Genomic DNA, 22,444 nt, shown 5'->3' with positions numbered 1-22,444 from the left:
CTGCAGTGTCCTAGACTACTCTTTCCTAAATCTGTCCTCGGTTGTTGTTTTAGAGTATTTTAGCTATGTGTATATGACAGAGGTCGTTTTGACAAAGTCGTCGCCCCTGTGACATGCTGTCTCCAGTTGAGCCATTGGCCTTTGGAAGTAGGGTTGTTTAGCCTTATCAGTGACATAGCTACGGATTTGGAAGTATGACCAGCGAGGCAAATGAGGAAGTTTGTCATCTTTCAGCACAGAATAGTCTTTAACTCTGTTGTTTCTGAGGCAATCCCCTGCAGTAAGTTGTTTCTGTGGGTCTTGAGACTGAAAGGCCCTGCCGACTAATCCCGGGGAAAATTCTGGGTTGTTTTGCAATGGAGTTAGTGGGCTAAGTTGTGACGTTAAATCAAACTTCTTAATCAGCGTCTGATAGACATCCATAGTGGTCCCAGTCAGTGGGCGTCTTTTTATAGAGTGATGTTGGCTTCTCCAAGGAATCCATGGGGAAAACCTGAGTGTGCCAAGGATCAGTGACTCTTCCAGTTTGACCCAATCTTTGGACTCCCCATGGCAGTGCCAGTCAATCACTCTTGTGAGATGAGAGGCCAGGTAATAGTTTTGGAAATGTGGTAATCCCATATCGCCCCGCTCCTTGGGCCTAGTCAGGAGTGCAAATTTGATTCTGGGTCGTTTGTGACCCCAAAGGAATCGTAGGAGAAGACTGTAGTTGTTTAAAGAAGTTCTGTGGGATTTTGACCTCAGAATGTACAATAGTCTGGGGAGGATAGTCATTTTGAGAATGGCGGCTCTTCCAAGCCATGAGAAGTATTTGGAGTTCCAATTCTGTCAATCTGTGGCAATGTTTTGCAGCATGTGTGGAAATTTTTTTTCGTAAATTGTCGCCAGTCTCGGGGATAACAAAACTCCAAGATACTTGAGAGTGCTTGTTACCCAGCCAAATGGGCAATTCTCCTGAGTTCTGGTAAGTGTGTCTGCTGTCAGTGTGACATTTATTGCCTCAGATTTGGTGTAATTGATTTTGAGGTTAGAAATGTAACCATAGTGTGTGAATTCTTTCATTAAATTTGAAATTGTGGTATGTGGTTTGTTTAGGAAAAACAAGAGGTCGTCGGGATATGCTGCTGTCTTGTACACTCTATTGGCCACTTCAAAACCTGAAATGGATTGGTCTTTGTTAACCCGTCTAATAAATGGCTCTAGTGATAAGATGAACAGTAACGGTGACAGGGGGCACCCCTGCCTGAGATCGGAACCTTGTTTGACAGAATGCCATTTACTTTTATTTTGGCGCATGGGTTTTGATATAGAGCTGTAATCCAGGTCATCATATGCGTGCCCAGGCCAACATGGCGGCAGACTGCCAGCATATAGTCCAATGAGACCCTATCGAAGGCCTTCTCCGCATCCGTGGACAGGAGAAGGCCCTCGAGACCCCGAGAGTGTGCCGTATGCGTCAGGAGTAAGGCCTTGATGATGATATCTCTGGCCTCTCTACCCGGCATAAACCCCACCTGGTCTGGGGCGATTAAGGAGGGGAAGAGAGGCTTTAGCCTGTTAGCTATGATTTTGGATAGTAGCTTGAGGTCTATATTTAGTAGCGAGATGGGTCTGTAACTTGAGCACTCTGTGGGGTCTTTTCCTGCTTTGGGTATCACTGTTATGTGAGCTGAGAGAAAATCAGGAGGGACCTGTCCGGGCATAGAGAGGGAGTTCAGGGCCTTGGTCAAGGGTGCTGATAGAATGTCGCTAAATGTTTTATAGTAGGCGGATGTATAACCAACCATGGACTCTTTCCTGACTTAAGTCCCTTAATTGCCCCCTGAATCTCCGTAAGTGATATCTGATCTTTTAAAGGGGACGTCTCAGCGTCCTCCAACTGTGGGAGACCGCTGTCAGTCAGATAGTCCTGTATGGCCTGCAATCTATCGGTTGTTATTGTAGAGGGTCTGCGTTGGAGTGTTAGATTATAGAGTTTGGAGTAATATTGATGGAACTGGGTCACTATGGTTTCTGATATGACTTCTAGTGTCCCGTCTTGTGTCCTGATACCCGATATGACATTGGTGGAGTTAGCCTCTCTTAGAGCCCTGGCCAAAAACCTACCCGTCTTGTCTCCTGACTCATAGTAGACTTTAAAAAAAAAAAAAAAAAAAATAGCGATCTCTTCGTTTTGGTCTCGAACAGTTGTTGTAATGTTTTCCTGGTGTCTAACAATTCCCTAGCAGACTGAGCAGCCAGGGATTGTTTGTGTGTGGTTTCTAGTCTAAGTATTTTGTCGGCCAAGTCACAAATTTCTTTTTCTTGCCTTTTTTTGCGTTGGGCACCCATCTTAATTAATTCCCCCCCCCGTATTGTGCATTTATGTGCTTCCCAAATCATCAGGTCCATGTCAGGTGTGTTGGTTATGAAAAAGTCAGATATAGCTGTCCGGATGCGGGGGAGTAGTTCAGGGTCTGTCAGCAGAGAGGTATTCAATCTCCATGTGTTTGGCCTGGGCAGAGTGGAGTATAAATCCACCCGCAGATAAATAGGCGCATGGTCTGAAATCGACTGAATGTCTATGTGGGCCTCGGTCACCGTCTGCAAGTCTTTGAGAAATGTAAAGATGATTGATACGTGAGTATCGATCATGGGGAATGGAGTGGTACGTGAAATCTCGAGATTCTGGATGGAGAAATCGCCATGCATCCACCAACTGTAGTAAATTTAAAATTTGTTTGATTTTTTTTGAGTCCTCTGTATGTGATGCATGACTTTCCAGTGGAGGAGTCTACTGTAGGGTTTAGGGGGACATTTGAAGTCACCTCCCATAATCAGGAGCCCCGATGTAAAGCCCTGGAGCTCCCGAATGACCTTTTGGCAAAAGGTGACCTGAGACGAATTGGGAAAGTATACATTTGCCAATGTCACTGTCCTGTTTCTTTAAGTCCCCTTAATGAAGATGTAGCGACCCTCTGGGTCTGCCAACCTGTCAGTAAGGGTGAAGGGGGTATCTTTACAAATTAGAATTGTCACCCCTTTAGTTTTTGCAGTGTCATTAGTTGCATGGTAGGCTGCAGTGAAAAACGCGTTAGTAAGTTTAGGAATTTTGTCCTAAAGTGTGTTTCCTGTAAGAAAACGAATTGGAGCCTACCTTTCTTCAGCTCCCTGAGAAGGGAAACACGTTTCTCAGGAATGTTCAATCCCCTGATATTGTGTGAGATCACCAGGGGCGTCCTCCCAAGTGACGAGAACGCCATCTCTAGAGTTCGGTGGTGGGAGGATATTTCAATCTAGCTCTGCGAAAACAAACCACAGTTACTCAGTGTTTAAGGTACTTCTCAGCGGACCAAGGAGAGCGATCGCAGGAGAGGTACAGATAAAAGAAAGAAAGGAAGAAAAGAAGAAGTAAGAACAAGGAAAATAGGATTCAAAAATAGAGAGTGAATCCTATATTACCGGAGTAACTATGAAAGAAGACAAACTTTAGATAGTAATTAACCTTCTCTAAAGCGTATAGTTAGTGTACCTGGGTCGTGAAACCTCCGGCCCAGATACACTTCGTGAGTAGGTCACCACCGGGGTGGCGCAGTCACAACTAGTGGTACCGTAGTGAAAATCTAGACTTGACCACGGTGCAATTATAGAAACAGAAAGAAAAACACCAAAAATGTGAACGAGGAGGTGTATTAAAAAAAAAAAAAAAAAAAACAGCCTGAAAATATAGGCCAAATATAAACTAATGTCATTGAGGATCAACCCTGTGAAGGGAGTAAAAAATGTGTCTCTGGAAGTCTATAATCTTCCCTGAAGTCTGTGTGAGACGTATCCTGTTCCCGCCGAGAGCATCCACATGTAGTGTTTCACCACATAAGTTCCAAGATTCCTCAGAGCTCAACATAAGGGGTACCAGGGTACAACTATACGTATTGACCAGATACAGTTCCTAAAAACGGTGTCGCCCATTAAGCTGAGAGCGACACAAGCAATGTATCGGCCCACATTCGTTGTAATCAATGTCAATGTTGTCAGGGCGAGAGTTTTGCTCAGTCTAGGTTATTCCTGCGCGTAGTGGTCAAGTATAAGTCCTCTGGTGGTGTTAGGCTGTTGGTGTTATACCTAGAGGGGGATAAGTTGTGGATAGCAAGTTCCAAGTCCAGTTGTGGACGCTGCTGGGAGCTGATGCATCAGACTTCAGGGTTATAGGCGTAATGTTTTACTCCGCTGTATGGGACCCGTGAGGGGTCTGTCGCCCATTCGGGGTTCCTGAGTTTTGTCCGCCACTGCGGCCATGTTTCATCTGTTTGGGGAGCTGCTCCTCTGGCATGGAGGGTGGCAAGGTGTGGGAGCTTCTTCTGGTAAGGGGTGGCAGAGCAAATTCTTGGTACCATTCAGGCAATTCTACTCTATCCACTCCTAGGCCGTCACAGAAATCTGGTAAGTCAGATGGCGAGCGTAGTATATGTTTCCCTGCCAGTGTTACCACCAAAGCAAAAGGGAAGCGCCACATGTAACGTATGTCATGCTCCCGAGTTTTTCCAGGAGGGGGCGCAATGCTCTGCGGTTTTTTAAGTAATTTGGGAGAGGTCCGCGAAGAGCATGATATGTTCACTATTAAAGACAATATGGTCATTTCTGCGTGGCTTTCTCATGATGTCTTCTTTAAGTGCATAACCCCTGAAGGCAGCAAATAATGTCCCTAGGGGGGGCCGTGTCCGGGCCTCTAGCTCTAAGGGCTCTGTGGGCTCTCACAAACCCTATATCTGCATCTTTCTGTCTTTCCAGCAGGGAGTTGAACTCTCTGTAGTGCAGGAATGATCTGATCCGAGTCCACCGTCTCAGGGATCCCCCTCACCCTGATATTGTTCCTTCACCCTCGGTTGTCTAAGTCCTCCAAATGCCTGTTCATTTCTATGAACTGTGAGGCATGCGAGTCTGTGACCTTCTCCAATCTGTTCAGCGCTCTGTCCCTGTGCCTGCCTGCTGCTTCTACGGTCGCCATCTTGTCAGTCAGTACTAAGAGGTTCGACTTCAAGTCTGTGATGGCGGCTGAAAATGTTGATTTTATGTCGGAAGCGAATCCAGACATGTGCGCATATGTGAGGGGTTTGCTGGAGCAATTGCGTCCCCTACCTGGTTCCTCAGCTGCCGTTTGTGAGTCCTCGCTGAAGTCCTCCTCGTCCTGCAGGGCCCGCGCTATCTTGGGGCCTGTCCCACTACCTCGCGGTGCCGGCTGTGCTTTGAGCAGTTCGGTGATGTTCCTGGTGGTGGAGGAGGCTGCGGAGTTACGGCGGGATCTGGAGTGGGGTGTCTGAAGGGTCAGTTTACCCATCTCCAGGTCTGCGCTTGCGGGTTGTCCGGCTGCAGGCTGTGTCGTTCCCGGAGCCCCTCTAGAACGTGTCCATCCTGGTCGCTTGCCAAGCCACGCCCTCTAAAAATCCTATTTTTTGTCGTTTCGTGTGAAAAAATAAAATTTTTTATTTGGGTACAGTGTTGATTGAACACGCAATTGTCATTCAAAGTGTGACAGCGTTGTAAATTGGCCTGGGCAGGAAGGGGGTTTAGATGCCTAGTAAGCAAGTGGTTAATGCATTCTATGCATTAAGATAAAAAACCTTCAGTGAGCAGCAGCCCCCCTAATACTTACCTGTTCCTCATCTTGATCCAGCGATGTTCACGTGTGCCTTGGCCATTCGGGACTCTCCTGATTTGCTGAGACACAGCAGCTCCACCATTGGCTCCTGCTGCTGTCAATCAGTCATTTAAGCAATCAGGCGTGAGACAGGGCAGGGCCTAATCACTGCTCCATGTCTGAATTTGGACAAAGAGCTACGGCTCGGCTTGGGTGCCCCCATAGCTGCTTGCTGTGGGGGCACTTGACAGAAGGGAGGGGCCTGGAGGACCAGAGCAGACGATATGGGGCTGCTCTGTGCAAAACTACTGCACATCGGAGGTAAGTATAACATATTATTATTATTATTATTATTATTATTATTATTATTATTATTATTTTTTTAAAGGGAAAAAAAAAAAAAAGACTTTATCACTTTTTCTTTCCAATATTTTTATTGAATATAGTATATGGAAAATACACAATACGTATTTCTTAAATATAAACGACAATGTAGAAGAGATTAAAGGAACAGAACTCGGCCAACATGGCCTACTCACATTACATATAGCAAAATGTAACAGTTTTACTGGTTAAGTATAACATCTCTACTTCTGTCTGTCCTTATATTTTAGTTGCCCCAGAATCACTGCCATATCGCTTATGTATTCCTTGTAGAGAGGGTGTAGCGCCGGGCGCCCACCCGTCCACCCCCTATGGGATCTACTCTGTGGACGCGAGGCTCCCAGCCCCCCCCCCCCACTTATAGGCAGCAGTGCTACTATCGCTTCTTGACTCTTTGCAATACTGCGAGGGCAATAACACCAGGCAGGAAAACCTGCGTAGACTAACAAAAGGAAAGAGGGGAGAATTATAAAGAGCAAGGGAAAGAAAGAAGAAGAAAAGAAGAGGTGGGAGGAGGATTGGGGTTGAGTGCACCCCTAGGGATCTTCTCTGAGATCCATTAATTATCAAAGCCCGCAGATAGGTATGTCAACCATGGTTCCCAAATCCTGTCGAAGGCCTGTTGTTTATCCGAAAGGATCGCCGACAGGCGTTCATTAATCATGACCCATGTCAGTTTAGCTCTTACCAGTTCAAATGGGATCAGAGGCTTTCTCCAGGATCTAGCTATCGCAATTCTAGATGCTGTGAAGACAAAGGATATAAGTTTTTTCGTGTACCGAGGCACTCCTTCCACTGGACCTCCCAGTAGCGCCTGTTGTGGGGATTTGGTTAGATTAACTTGGGTCAGTGAGTAGATAAAGTTATAAATACGTATCCAAAACCGTCTAACTTTAGGGCAGGACCACCAGGTATTAAATATTGTACCCTCCCCCCCACACCCCCTAAAACACAGAGAGGACGTGCCGGGGACGTATGTAGCAATTCTCGCCGGAACCATATACCACCGTAATAAGACTTTATAATTCGCCTCTATCAGGGAGGTATTTATATAACCTTTAGAGGCTAATTGAGCTGTATTAAACCATGTGTCCGTTTCCATCGTTACCTCCATATCTTGTTCCCACTTTTGCATGTAAAATAATTTTTCTGTCTTGGAGGACAAAATACCGTAGATTTTGGATATGTGTCCTTTATGTTTATCAAAGGACCTGCATAGACATTCCATTGGAGTGAACGTCATAATATCGGATTTGCGCTGTAGTGATTTCAGGAAGTGTACTATCTGGAGGCAGTGATAGAATTCTGTATTAGGTAACTGGTGTTTTTCTATAAGAGCTTGTTTTGATGATATACCTCTATGGTCACATAAGTCAGCTATACGAATCAAGCCCTTGTTGGTCCACCATGATAATCTTTGAGGATTAAGACCCGGGGTGAAGTCTGGGTTGCTCGTTAATGGGGCTAAGGGGGCATGAGGTGAGCAGAAGGTAAAGGGTTTTTGTAATCTATCCCACAAGCTTAATGAGAAAGATAACGTGGGGCACAAAATGGTAGGTCTGTCTTTCATATGGAGCCACAACAAATGGCTAATCGGTTTTGTGGAGTATGGGGATGATTCCAGTTTCATCCAAGAAGGTTGAGGCAGTTCAGAGTGGGCACGGATTAGTTGGGCCAATTGGGCTGCCTCAAAATATCTGGCCAAATTTGGTACTTTATCACTTTTTAATGGCATCCTCTCCAGATCTGTAGCCAGTAAATTAACAAATAGGTGAAAAAGATGTGTATTTTTACTGTATTGAAATGGCACTTTCTCCATTAGACATCAATAGTCAGTCATAGTGTACACTTTCAATTGATAGCATCAGCAGTGTAATAACAATACAAACAATAGTCATTTTTGAAAATCCAATATACGTTAGAAAGCTTTTTCTTTCATTTGTGACTTCTGCCTGTCTGCTTGCCATCTCTTTCTACAATTCTTGGTGTCCTTGCTTGCATTGCAGCTTCTCCTCTGCTTTTTACTTTTAATTTATAAGGACTACATGTCCCATGGTACCTTCCTTGCTGCCTTTAGTTTGGAAGACCAGGCTCTGTGAAATGTGTGACACAGCAGTGTCTATAGGGAGCAGTGAATGTGTCGCAGAATTCAAGGAAGTACCGTATTTATCGGCATATAACATGCACTTTTTTCCCCTGAAAATCAGGGGGAAAATCGTGGTTGCGTGTTATAGGCCGATCCCCGCCAATTTTGTGTGATCGGAACGATCGTGGCTGCACTGACACTGACAAGGCTGCAGATGGACACTGGGGCAAGGCTGCACTGACACTGACAAGGCTGCAGATGGTCACCGATAACGCTGCATTGATGGGCATTTTAATGTAAGTTTTTCTTCCTTAAACTTTACTCCTAAAAGTTTTTTTTCCTTAAAATTCCCTCCTAAACTTGGGGTGCGTGTTATACGCCGATAAGTGTGGTAAATGTGTGGGATTTTTCATGAATTTAAGTGTATAGACAAATTGATTTTCCTGATCTAATTGAGCTTTGTACCAATAAGCCACAGGTAAATCATCATTTCCCTCGCTTTACTGGTCTCACCTCAGCTTTGTCATTTTGTCTGCTTGGTGCACCTCCGTGTTTACATATATACATTATAAGAAACACAAAGTGAATAATATTTTCCTTCAATTATGCTAAGGCTTCATTCACACCTAAGCATACTGCAGCAACACCTGCTGCACCGTGTTTTTATTTTTCCTAGCTTTTTTGTGTGTTTTTGTGGAGCAGTATTGGAAAAGCACCATTCATTTGAATGGGCCTACCTCCGCTCCCAAAAATGCACCAAAGAAGCTCATGTACCAAATTTTGCCAGGTGCGTTTTGCGTTGCTATTTTTGTCGCTTGACAATCGGAAAATCGCACTGCATTTGAGATGCCATTAAGAGATAAAGATATCGCAAACCGTTCCTGTGTTTTGCCGTGATTCTGCAATCGCGGGCTTAATTACGTGATTCTGCCCGCAATTCCAGTACGCTCAGGTGTGAGTAGTGGAGCCTAAAACGCAACTCGCTGCTCTGTTATCTCTCTATTTGGCCATTCCTGGCTGTGTAACCTTGTGACCCTTATTGGCACATAATGCTCTGGCAAAGGCTTTTTGCTTAAAGAAGTTGTAAAGGCAGAAGGTTTTTTATCCTAATGCATTCTATGCATCAAGATAAAATACCTTCTGTGTGTAGCAGCCCCCCCAGCACCCCCCAATTACCTACCTGAGCTCCTTCTCTCTCCAGCATTGTCCACGATCCCCTCAGCCATCCAGTACACTCCTCCTGATTGGCTGAGACAGAGCAGCGATGCTACTGGCTCCTGCGGCTGTCAGTCCGTCACCCAATCAGGGGAGAGATGGGCGGGGCCAGGTCGGGGCTCCATTTCTGAATGGATACACAGAGCTCTAACTGCGCAGCTTGGGTGACAACCTGTAGCAAGCTGCTGGCTGAGGGGCACTTAAAGGAGGGAGGGGCTAGGAGCAGCAAAGAGGGACCTGAGAAGAGGAGGATCCAGGCTGCTGTGTGCAAAACCAACTGCACAGAGGCATGTAAGTATAGCATGTTATTTAAAAAAAAGCGAGCCTTAACAATCACTTTAATTGCACTCCAATATCACTATTCTCTATTTTTCTTTTAATGGGAATTAGAGCAGAACTCCAGCCAAAAATAACAAGATAAATATGTATAGTATATAAATTACAAAACCGGGTGATATCATCTTAGCCTAGGTAAAGTAACTTACCTTGAGATCATAAAATGCATTTTAAGGGCACAGCTTCTTTTGAAAAATTGATACTGTTGCATGCCAGGAATATAGTCATTCATACTTAAAAAGTTATAAATGGATTCATTTTAAAGGGGAGCTCCAGCAAAAATAACAATATCTCATTAAAAGATGAAATAAAAAACTGCTTTTGCTGCAACACTAACCTTCAATCAACAGATTGACTCTGACGCTGCATTACTAATCTTCGCTGCTAGAATTTTTACCTTTATTCACATTATTCTTGCTGCTATCCATTCCAATAACCAGCATCATTTAACCCATTCCCTCTGAGCCCAGGGCATTCTGGACCCATCTGAGCCTGTTACTGAACAGTGATAAGCTAATCTCTGTTGCTCAGCTTTTTTATCCCCAATGTGTCCCGTCAGCTCATGAACTGACTGGTTCCTTTTCTGCTACTTTCTTGCTCAATCCAGCCTTCCTGTACAGGGATTCCAAGAGACTGATGCCAGGTCAAATTCAGATGCTTTACACTTCATTTAACAGTTAACATTAACAACCGAGCACATTCTGTCTTTACTCCGTGTGCAGGTTCACACACCTATGCAGGTTGTTGTGTTTTTTAGGGTGGGTTTTGCGTGTTTTAATGAGTTTTTGATGGATGTTGCATTTTTAGTTATTGGGAGGGGTCTGTTGTCTTGGTGGAGAAACCAGAAAAAACACAGAAATGCATCACAAACGCAAGCCCTGTGTTTTTGATGCATTTACATTGAAGTCTATGGAATCAAAAATGTAATCTGCTGTGGGGAAAAAAACATGACCCCTTCCAAAAAATGCACCGATGGAAAGCACACAGAAGTGAATGTGACCCATAGGAAACCATGTTAGATGAACTTTAGTAGACTGAAGATGCACTAACTAATAAACACATAGGTATTAACCATGCTTAAGACATTTAATCAATCTGTCTGAGGACTAGACATCTAACATTGAGATCTCCATCCTCAGTGGTTTAAACACACACTTTTAAAGCCACTGCAGGCTGAACCTTTTATTCAATTCCTTCTCCAAATCACAAGCCTTTCTAGGAGCATCATGCCTTCTATCTCATTTCATAGTCAATCCAGAGATCATAAAGTATTTCCAACCAAACATAAACCCTGCAGACCCTGCCTTCATCTCTGCCATACCTAACCCAAAATTCGTAGCCTCCCTGGCGGTTTTCCCGAGTGTGGCTCGGGGTTAAAATTCAGTACCATTAGCGGTAACCCCGAGCCACACTCGGGATCGCATTGCAGGATCCTGGGGCGGCGTTACTTACCTTGTCCCTGGGATCCTGCGATGTCCCCCGCAGTGTCCGAGGGCTCCGTCCTCCTCCGAAGCCTCTCCGTGCCAGGCTCCGTTCCCTGCGAGCGGCGCGACGCACGGGGGCGGAGCCTGGCGGCAAATTCAAAAAAAGTAAAAATCATAACACATACAGTACTGGAATCTTACAGATTCCAGTACTGTATGAAATGATTTCACATCCCTTTTGTCCCCAGTGCTTTGTCCCATGCCCTGCATGCAGTTTTACATGATATACACTGTTCTTTCTGCCTGGAAACTGGAGATTGTCCATAGCAACCAAAAAGTGTCCCTTTACGTCAAAAATGGCTTTAGACCAGCTAGAAAACAGCGATAGTAAATTAGAACACTTGCAGAATTGAGCGATAGTGAATTGTGGGGAAATTTATTTTATTACTTTTTTTTTTTAATTATTTATTTTTATTTATTATATTATAATTTATGTTTTTGTGTTTCAAATTTTATCATACCCGGGATATCTACTAGACTCTGGTTTGGACAGATTTAAGTGTGTTATTGTTAAGATTTACAGACCTACAATATAAAACGCCAAATTTCCATGCAAAATAATGGTATCGCTTTCAGCACCTAAAATCCGAAATAATCATACCGCCAGGGAGGTTAAGGCTAAAATCTGTGAAAAAACAAAACTAGATTCTATCATCACAAGCTCTATTCAAATGTACTTTGTAAGCTCCCTTGCAAGAGGCAGCCATTGCTATCCTTAGCTCGAGTGTGTAGGTTGTACACCCTTTGTTCTTGCCCACCTCTCTGCACACTGGCTGGCAAAATTTTAAGGAAAGCATGTCTGGAGAAATTGAATGTAGTATTGCAGAACAAAAACTACACAGTTGCTTTATAGGGAAAAACAATACAGAACTATAACGCACATACGCAGCTATCCTAACTTAGTGAGTGAAAATGTTAGTCTGTAACTCCCATGGTAATATATTAAAGAAGTAGCCGTTCTTTTTTTTTTTTCTTGTTATGTATTCATATCTACTAGTAAAATACTCCTCAAAATATGTACTCTAAATACATATGTTTTAAAGTACTTACACATACTAGTTATCATAACTGATGGCTCTGAATAACTCAGCAGCACTTTTCTTAGTTCACACATTGAGCATGTTAACTTTATTCTTTTTGTTGGGACTAAATGTCCCTTTTGCCACACACGATCCATCTATTGCATTTAAAGTGGTTGTAAAGGCTGTAATCAAGTTTTTAAATAACAAATGTTCTACTTGCTCTGTGCAATGGTATTGCACAGAGCGGAACTGACACTCCTCTTCTGGGACCCCTCGACTGCACTCTGAGGTGAGCAGGCAATTCACCTAGAGGTGGTGGCGAACATATCCCTGGATTTTGACTGCTTGACACATACTGACTCATACACATGAGTTTTTTCCTTGGATCTTTGTTGATTATTAGAATCTGTCTGGGACTTTTTCACATTTATTTGTCAATGTTATGCAATATTTGTAATATTTTTATCACGTCTGTGGGTTTTGTACTTTATCACACCTATTGTACTGTATATACATATTTAATATAGTGATTGATGCTAATTAGCAGTGCGGTATTTCTGAATATTTTTCTTTAGCACAGGTAAACTTTCCCCAGGTTGAATTATCGCACCATTATTTGACTTTATATCAAACATGGTAGGTGCTGAGGTCAGCAGTACTATGTTTTGTGCATAAACAAGTTCAATAACTCTTTTTATGGCATTTTGTTTCTGGTAGTTCTGTTCCACGAGTCTCCTACTGAACAGGACCCAGGGCAGTAGGCGGCTTGGCCTAGGTACAGTAAATGTCAGTCTTTTGCCCTCAGTTAAGTTCTTGACGGAATCCTCTAAAATTCCAGCTATTCAGGTTTATATTGAGATTTTGTAGCCCCTTGACCCTTCACAGCCTCTTAAATGGAAGAGATGGAAGTCCTCTAGATCAGGGGGTAGGCAACCTTTTTGAGAGGTGGAAATATACCTGAACAACATAAAGAGAGCAGAGATCACCGGTGTTCAGCGCCCTTTAAAAAAAAAAAAAAAAAAAAAAAAACACCTGAACTAGCAAGGCCTTTCTAAATGGTAAGGAAAAATATAATAAAACAAATGTCACAGTAAAAGTGGACGGGGTCGGTATGGCATCACCCTAAGGCGGCTGTCTAAGCAACCTTATGCTTTAAGATGGAACTGTAGAATCATTAATGGCACAGATCAGCTGGATAAAATGTCAGCAGTTCAGATTAGCTATTTTGATACAATTGATAAACTTGATACTTTAGTGCAGGGATAGGCAACCTTGAGCATAGTGTGGCAAATTGGGAGTGCCAGCTGATTGGTTGATTTCACTCAATCACAAATAGAATTTTTATAATGTAATTTCTGTAAATGACTTAAATACAGTAATAGTAAGAAAGTAATGTTGCGCGTTGCTCCTTCACACCTCAGATCATCCTAATTTCTGCACCTTCATGCCTCAGATCGCCCCAATTCCTGCACCTTTACACCTCACATCGCCCCAATTCCTACATCCTTACTCCTCAGGTCACCCCAATCCCTGCACTATAGACCTCAGATTTCCAATTCCTACACCTTTTTACCCCAGATCCATTCCTATTCCTATACCTTCCCACCTCAGAGCAGCCCAAATCTTTTATATTTAAACCTCAATTACCCCAATTCCTGCACCATCAGACCTCAGATCATGGATCACGCAATTCCTGCACCTTTACATCTCAGATCAGTCCCAATTCCTGCACCTCCAATTTAGTAATTCCCAATAGGCAACTTGGGACATCCAAATCATCACCAGGACCAGATCTAGCCTATCTGATGCTGAGGTGCAGTAAAAAAAGGGGTAAGGGGCAGAGGATGGGAGGTCAGCAGAGCAGAAGATAGTCAGCAGTTTGTAGGGTTGTGTACAGAGGCCAGCAAGGCAGCAGATGGGAAGTCAGCACGGCAGAGGACAGGGGTCGGTAGGGAGGAGAGAAGGGTTCGGCAGGGTGCATAACAGGGATTAGCGGAGCAGAAGATGTGGTCACCAGGGCAGTGTACAGGGGCCACTGATGGAAGGACACTCAACAGAGCTCCTCCTCACCACACTGCACACAGATCAGGTCTAATTCTTTTACAGACACAACTTCAATGTTTACGGTGTGTAGCTGGCTGTTGCAGTGGTGCCGCCTTTCTGATCTGAGGATTGCGCAGGTCAGAACTGCAACAGCCAACTGCACATACTATAGATCAAATTCTTTTTACAGACAGATCCTTGATCTCATCTGTGTGCAGGAGCCGCTCTGCTACATGTCCTGTATTGAGGCTGAGTGCAGTTTGAGGATAAGAAGAGCTAACTGACACGGGCACAGCATCCATGGGGGGGGCAGAAGCCACAAAGACCTCTCTTAATTCGGCCTTGCTCAACACTGCCTCTGTGTCAGTCGCAGGAAAGCCAATTGAGGCGGGCAGGAACAGAAGCAAGAGGGAAAGTGAGAGGAGAGCCTGCTATACTCGCTCCCGTGTAGCCAGCCGGCTTTGCTGATGAGTGGACGGTGAATGTTCCAGGCTTCCCTCACGTACCATCATAAATGTGGCTGCGTACCATGTCTGGCACACATGGCGGGGGTTGCTGACCCCTGCTTTAGTGTTTCACCAGAGCTAAACTGAAGGCAACAAGGAAACATTTGTGCTTTTTGTGCAAATTCTTCATGCCTTTTGGTTTTGGTGTTTGAAGTAAAGCAGATTTTTACGCTAAAATTAAAGTTATTCTTCGTCGTCTTTTTTTTTTTTTAAAGGATGACAGGGGAGGCAGGGCCAGTTACCTTTTGTTGGTAGTGCACATTACTTTACTGTCGCATCCTAGGAGGCTACAGGCCCAGTTTCACAGTCTTCCATCTTGCACATGCGCAGTAGGTTTATGGCTGTGAAGTGACAGCCAGCTCCTAAAGCCAAGATAGTGGCAGAAGATCCAAGCCCTGAGAAGAATCGACTGCTTGTAAGACGGTGCTGGATTTAATGGGTTGCTAGGTCTCTGTTACTAGTACAGTATTTGTAGCCACTGACTTTTATTTTTCTTTAGGAGAATTTGTTCCAAAATCAATTCAATCAGGAATTATTTTATTTCAATAAATCCAGTATTTAGCTATTAGTTTCAGGTCTGTTACACACTATTCATTTGTTTTTACTTACACTGTAATTTGGCCAATTAGAATAATCCTTACAGAAAAGGTTGCCATTGCTGCCTTCGTATTCTTTAAATTGCAGTTCCTTGGCTACAATGCCAACAATATTCCCTCAATACTTTGGATTAATAACCTAAAACAAGTATGCAATCAAGAACTTCCTACGTTTCTCAGGCAGATCAGCGTGAAAGTGGGTCAAATAGCATTTTCTGAAGAAGCGTCATGGTAGGGTAATGTGCAGGAGATGCATATCGTTTCTAGAATAGTGGGTTTGCTACAGGTTATACCTCTACAAGTTGTATGTTTTATGGAGATTGATTGCATGAAACATTCTGAACATATAATTGGTACAGACTATTGGTGGTGTAGACAATTAAAACAACTTTACATTATTTTCTTCCATGTATTGAAATTGCCTGTAGGACCCTAGAAAAGGCTTTGGTATCGCCATCGGTGGAGGCAGAGACCATCCAAGTAGCAAAGATAGCGATCACTCAGTCATTGTTTCTGACATTGTTCCTGGGGGACCCGCTGATGGTAGATTACAGTAAGCAAAATTATTAATCCATTTCCCCATAATTTTCATTGTGGTCATTGATTTTCTGCCCTGATATATTATGAATTCTGCAGGACAAGAGATCGCATTGTGATGGTGAACGGGGTTTCATTGGAGAACATGACCTCATCATTTGCAATTCACACACTGAAGTCCTGTTCGAAGACTGCCAATGTGGTAAGCCATTATTTTACATAAAATTAAAAATAAGGAAAATCGTGCTACAAGGACCTGTAAAAAATAGCAGCTGGCAATAACAATTAGACCCAAATTGCAGATTCAGTTAATAAAATTACTGTGCTAATGTGTGTACATATTAAAATTAATAAATCCAAACCTATTCTCAGTGTCTGCAGACATTCCATGTGATTCTCAGTACAGAGGACAGGCGGGAGGGTCAGGATGGTCTAAAGTTGAGCTGGACAAGAGGGCTTTGCTTCCTGGCTTTTATGCATCCATCTCTATGGAGCATATTATCTAGTGACAGTAGAGGATATCTAGGAGGCCTGGCTCTCTGGCTTGGTTATTGTAATCAAAGCGCAATAGGACCACTCTTATTGGGGGGTCACAAGTCCTCTGGTAAGCGCGGTTGTGTTTCTTGGCTGGTGATACTTGCCCTATCGTATCTTCATTACTTTCACTTTTTCATTCTGATGGTTTATGTGCAATTGCACAGATTGCTCATGGACATTTCTATGGAATTGCACTTCTGTGAATTTACTTGATTTGTTTGAATAATTTTGTGTATGTTCATCACATGTCTGTCTTAATTTAGCACTGCACTCTTTGTTTTCTAAATCAAAACATATAGTTCATATCCTAAAGAAATCATAAAAATCTCAAGGTGATCAATGTTAAAGTTTGTAATTGGAGATTATGACTTTCTATCATCCATTCCAAACACCAGTTGTACCACCACCTTGGGTAAAAAAGACTCTTACCAGAGTGAATGGACTCTTATTAATAAAAGAGTAACGGGCACTTGCATCAAAAGGTGTATACATTCATCTGGTGACTGTCAACAAGCTGCAGATCCACATGGTTATTCATACTAGTGTTTCATCTGACCAGAGAAGACATCCCATAGGTACCTAGAAAAAGAGCCAAGGACAACCACATAGCGAAAAACCCTTTAAAACACTATTAAAAGGTGCTAACCACTCACATGAGTAAAAAGTGAAAGCGGTTATCGTAAAACTCCAGTCCTAGGATGCGATCCGAACACTTCATAGTCAAGAAGAGCGTGGCAATGTCACAAGTGATTGCTCCACCCTAGGCGTTTTGTCAGGACTGATGCCATGGGGGGCACGGAACCCATTACCAAACACCACACACATATATTTAGAGGAACGGGAAAACACTGGCATTAAAGAAGTACTGCAGTTTGCTCATATAATTTGTAATAAAACATCTTAGCCATTCTGAAGCTTCCCTCCAACCACTTTGCATATTATTTTATATATACTGCGATTCTTTACTTGCCAAATATGCTGCAGAAATCTCCCTCCACGCAGTCTGGCTGCAACCATTTTAACTGGTGGCAGCTGAAGCTGCTGCCTGTTCACTTCCTGAATTTACACAGACACAGAGGCACACCTCCAGCTCTGCAGCTCTCATTGGTCATGACCCATTCCCCTCCCTCCTGGCAAACTCTCACGAGAGTTGTGCATGTCATAAGCCTAGACTTTTTTTCCAGACAAGAAACAGGAAGTGGGCTGTATAAGGTATTTATTGGCAGAAAAAATATGTCTTACTATCCAAAGTTAAAACAATAAGGGCAGATGATTTAATAGATGGAAAGATGAAAAAAAACTGAAGTTCTGCTTTTGAATGTAGAGTGGTTTGAATGTAGAGTGGGATGTTAATGTATTTATCAATAATGCTTAACATCCCATTTGTCTGGTCTGATATATTTTAATGTCCCAATTCCTATTACTGTCACTTTTAGTTTACACCACAAAAACGCACCCCAGATCCATTCCAGATGAGTTTCTGCATGCACGTTTTTAACGTGTTTTTGATGCGTTCCGGTCCATTTTTGTTGCGTTTTTGATGTGGTTCTGGATGCATTCCAGGTGTTTTTTTTAAAAAAGTTTCCTTTATTTTTTTTTCAGTATACTAGGGTCCAGTGCATTTTTGATGCGTTCCAGTGCGTTTTTGATGCGTTCCAGTGCAGGAAAAATGCAGCATGTACTTTTTTTTTTTTTTTTCTGCAACTGGAAAGCCCTGGAACTGACTGCACTGGTGTGATCTATGCCAATGGAAACCATATAACCTACTTTCCATGTGGTTTTTTGATGCAGAAAAAAACTGCACTGGACTGTATGTGGTATGAACTAGCCCTGAATCTGTGTTTTATATAAGTTTAATTTATCATGGTTTTTTAAAAATATTTATTGTACGCCCATTATTTTTTTCCTTCTATATTAAGGTGTGTTCTCATATATTTTTTTTTTTTCCTATTTGAGTTAGTCATGGACAAAAATATTGGTACCTCTGCATTTCTGTCAGATAATGCACCACTTTGCACCAGGAAATTGTTGCAATTACAAATGTTTAGGCATTCTCATGTTTATTTCTTTTGTTTGTATTGGTATGACACACAAGTGGAAAAGCAAAAAGCCAAATCTGACACATTCCAGGCAAAACTCCAAAGTGGACTGGACAAAATTATTGGCACCTTCTCAAAGTTGTAAGAAATAATTGCATTCCAAGTTTGTGATGCTCCTGTAATTTGTAATCGGTCACCTGTATCCGGTAACACGTGCTGACAATATAGGAATCACACCGGCAACCAGTTAAAATGGTGAAAAATTCACTCAACCTTTCTGTTGTGTGTGTCTGTGTGCCAAACGAAGAATAGAGAAGAGAAAGAGAAGCAACGAATTGTCTTAAGGATTTGAGATCAAAAAATGTGGAAAATCATGGACAATCTCAAGGTAAAAAGTCCATCTCCAGAGATCCTAATATTCCTGTGTCCACTGGGCACACCATTGTGAAAAAGTTTACAGCCCATGGCACTGTAGCTAATCTCCCTGGACGTAGACGAAAGAGAAAAATTGATCAAAGATTGCAACAAAGGATTGTTTGAATGATGGATAAAGAATCTTGACCACTTTCCAGACAAATCCAAGTGGACCTTTAGTCACAGGGTACTACTGTGTCAGCTCGCACTATACGTCTTCATCTGAATGAAAAGGGACAGTATGGTAGGAGACCCAGGAAGACCCCACTGCTACACAGAAACATTAAAAAAAAAACGATTTATGCCCCGTACACACGGTCGGATTTTCAGACGGAAAATGTGTGATAGGACCGTGTTGTCAGAAATTCCGACCGTGTGTAGGCTCCATCACACATTTTCCATCGGATTTTCTGACACATAAAGTTTGAGAGCAGGCTATAAAATTTTCCAACAACAAAATCCGTTAGGTAGGTGAAGGGAAAGAGATGCAGCTCTCAAACGCTCCCTGATCCGAAGCTGTACCGCCCTATTGTGAACTGGTTCCAGGTGCTGGTTTTGCGTGAATGGCAGTGAAGCGAAGAAAATCCTGGATAGCCGCACTCTGGAAAAGGAACATCTTTATTGAAGTAAAAATCCAAAATACAATCAATACGGAGGAATGTACAGGGTAATGGATACGCTAACGCGTTTCACATCATAGGATGCTTATTCGTAGCTCACGAATAAGCATCCTATGATGTGAAACGCGTTAGCGTATCCATTACCCTGTACATTCCTCCGTATTGATTGTATTTTGGATTTTTACTTCAATAAAGATGTTCCTTTTCCAGAGTGCGGCTATCCAGGATTTTCTTCGTTTCACCAACAAAATCCGTTGTCGGAATTTCTGATCGTGTGTACACAAATCCGACGCACAAAGTGCCATGCATGCTCAGAATAAATAGAGCTGAAAGCTATTGGCTACTGCCCCGTTTATAGTCCCGATGTATGTGTTTTACGTCACCGCGTTCAAAATGATTGGATTTTCCGACAACTTTGTGTGACCGTGTGTATGCAAGACAAGTTTGAACCAACATCCGTTGGAAAAAAATCCATGGATTTTGTTGTCGGAATGTCCGATCAATGTCCGACCGTGTGTACGGGGCATTAGAGTTTTGCAAAACTTAACTGAGGAAGATAAAATCCTGGGAGTATGTGCTGTGGACAGACGAAACAATTTACAGCTTTTTGGTAAAGCCTGTCAGTCTAGTGTTTTCAGAAAAAAATGAGGCCTTCAAAGAAAAGAATACAGTCCCTACAGTAAGACATGGTAGAGGTTCACTGATGTTTTTGGGTTGCTTTGCTGCTGCAGGCACTGAATGTCTTGACTGTGCATGGCATTATGAAATCTGAAGACTACCAAAGAATTCTGGGGTGCAGTGTAGGGCCCAGTGTCAGAAAGTTGGGTCTCTGTCAGAGGTCACGAGTCTTACAGCAGGACAATGACCCAAAGCACATGTCAAAAAGCACCCAGAAATGGTTTAAGACACAGTGCTGGAGAGTACTGAACTGGCCAGCAATGAGTCCAGATCTAAATCTCAAAGAGTGCCTGTGGAGAGATCTCAAAACAGCACCTCTTTGGGAGAAGGAACCCTTCCAATCTGAGAGACCTGGAGCAGTTGGTTAAAGAGTGGTCCAAAATTCCGGTAAAGATGTGTAAGAAACTCATTGATGTTTACAGGACGCAATTGATTTAAGTTTTTTTTTTTTTTCCAGGGCATGTGCTACCAACTATCAAATTATTGCCAATAATTTTGTCCAGTCCATTTTTGGAGTTTTGCGTGGAATGTGTCAGATTTGGCTTTTTGTTTCTCACTACTTTTTGTGTCATGCCAATACAAACAAAAGAAATAAACATGAGAATGCTCAAACATTTGTAATTGCAACAATTTTTTGGGTGAAGTGGTGCATTATCTGAAAGAAATGCAGGGGTGCCAATATATTTGGCATTGACTGTATAGTTTTTGCTCAATATTTAGATAAAAATTTCCATTTTGTTTTGAGTAAATGTTATATAACATACCTCCTAAAGTATTTTGAGATAGATATATAGTTGATGTAAATTACATTTTAATAGTTGTATTTGTATTCTACTATGGCCATTTTGTTGTATTTTTACAGAATGTTCAATAGGGGGCAACCTGTCTTTTTTTTTTTTTTTTTTTTTTTTTTTTTGTGGATGTCTGTTATCATTTAGACTTCTTCATATTTAATTGTAATATTCATTTTTTTTTCAGTTGTATTAATTTAATTGATTAATTATGGCTTGACTGAGGTTTTGCATTTCCTACTGAGACTTGTGTTTAGAAAGTTTCTTGACACCGAGACCTGGTTTAAAGTTTAAGTCAGAATGTGGCTTGGTTCACTACCTCAAGGCCTGGCTTGCAATTGGGCAATTTAGTGATGGTGTTTTCCTGTGTGTGTATGTATATATGTGTGTGTGTGTGTGTGTGTGTGTATATGTGTGTATATATATATATATATATATATATATATATATATATATTATAAATGCGTGGTAATTTTATGCTGGTTTCAGTGCCCCTGATGACATCAGTTCTGAAGAAACACGTAGGGTAGAGCCATCACTTGTGACATTGCCACGCTCTTCCCGACTAGGAAGTGTTTGTATTGCATCCTGGGAGCGTTTTTTTTCTTACAATAAGAGCTTTCTCTTGTTGTTCACTTGCTATTATTAATAAATAGTGTTTTAAAGGGTTTTACGCTATGTGGTTGTCCTTGGCTCTTTCCTATGTGCCTGGGATGTCTTTTTTTTTTTTTTGGTTGGATGAGAAACTAGTAAGAATAACCATGTGGATCTGCAGCTTGCGGACAGTCACCAGATTAATGTATACACCTCACTCTGGTAAGAGTGTCTTTTTTTTTTTTTTTGAAACGGATGATAGAAAGTTGCTTTCTCTAATTATAACTTTCACATTGATCACCATGGGACTTGAATGATTTCTTGATGATATGAACTATATTTAGCAAGGCAATTTTATTCACTGAATCTCCATTATTTTAGATGTTTCAACTCATATCCCAACTAGAAAATCTGTTTTTTAAAAATGATCTATTAAAAGAAACTAATTGGTTAGCAGTGGTTTTTAAGTTGCACTTACGAATTAGACACCAAACCCCCCCCCCCCCCCCCGTGTCACGTGACCACAATTATCCTAACGATTGGCTACTGGGCCTGAGCACTGTCACAGGAGAGCAGGTCACATTTTCTCCTATACCTTGAAGTGCCATGTATTCTTGCTGGCAGTGGAGGAGCACAGAGCTGTGAGGGTAGAGCAATTAAGGTAATTATAAGGCCAGGAGATGACCTTTGCAGAGACACTGTCGCTGTGCCCTGCATATTAATGATATATATATATTTTTTTTTTCAAGCGTTGCAAAGTTAAAATGTAAAGTCCTGTGGTGGTACTGTGTCCTCTTCTTCTGTATGTGTTTACTGATTTTTGAGTTTGACTTGAAAGTGCATCAATATTTTGCTACTGGACACTTTTTTTTTTTTTTTTTTTAAGAGATATAACTATGGTTTCTATGCTTTAATATAAAAGTATTGCAAGTTAGTAATTCAAAATAA

The 22,444-nt window shown here is 42.1% G+C and overlaps 1 protein-coding gene across 4 annotated transcripts in view; it reads left to right on the top strand.

Annotated features, from left to right (window-relative positions):
- TJP3 (tight junction protein 3) overlaps window positions 1–22,444 on the top strand; it is a 384,009-nt gene that overhangs the window by 127,650 nt on the left and 233,915 nt on the right. For 3 of the 4 annotated variants that reach the window (XM_073594320.1, XM_073594307.1, XM_073594313.1), the window contains 2 exons: window positions 15,715–15,839; window positions 15,923–16,025. In XM_073594320.1, coding sequence (XP_073450421.1) covers window positions 15,715–15,839; window positions 15,923–16,025 — 228 coding nt within the window. Of the gene's footprint in view, window positions 1–8,205; window positions 8,381–15,714; window positions 15,840–15,922; window positions 16,026–22,444 lie in introns of all 4 variants that reach the window. The other variant, XM_073594328.1, reaches the window with a different exon arrangement.

This window comes from Aquarana catesbeiana, linkage group LG01 (genome assembly GCF_042186555.1).
Source record: "Aquarana catesbeiana isolate 2022-GZ linkage group LG01, ASM4218655v1, whole genome shotgun sequence".
Lineage (NCBI taxonomy): Eukaryota > Metazoa > Chordata > Amphibia > Anura > Ranidae > Aquarana > Aquarana catesbeiana.
Note: the sequence above shows the minus strand (reverse complement) of the source record. Positions and strands in the feature narration are given on the sequence as shown.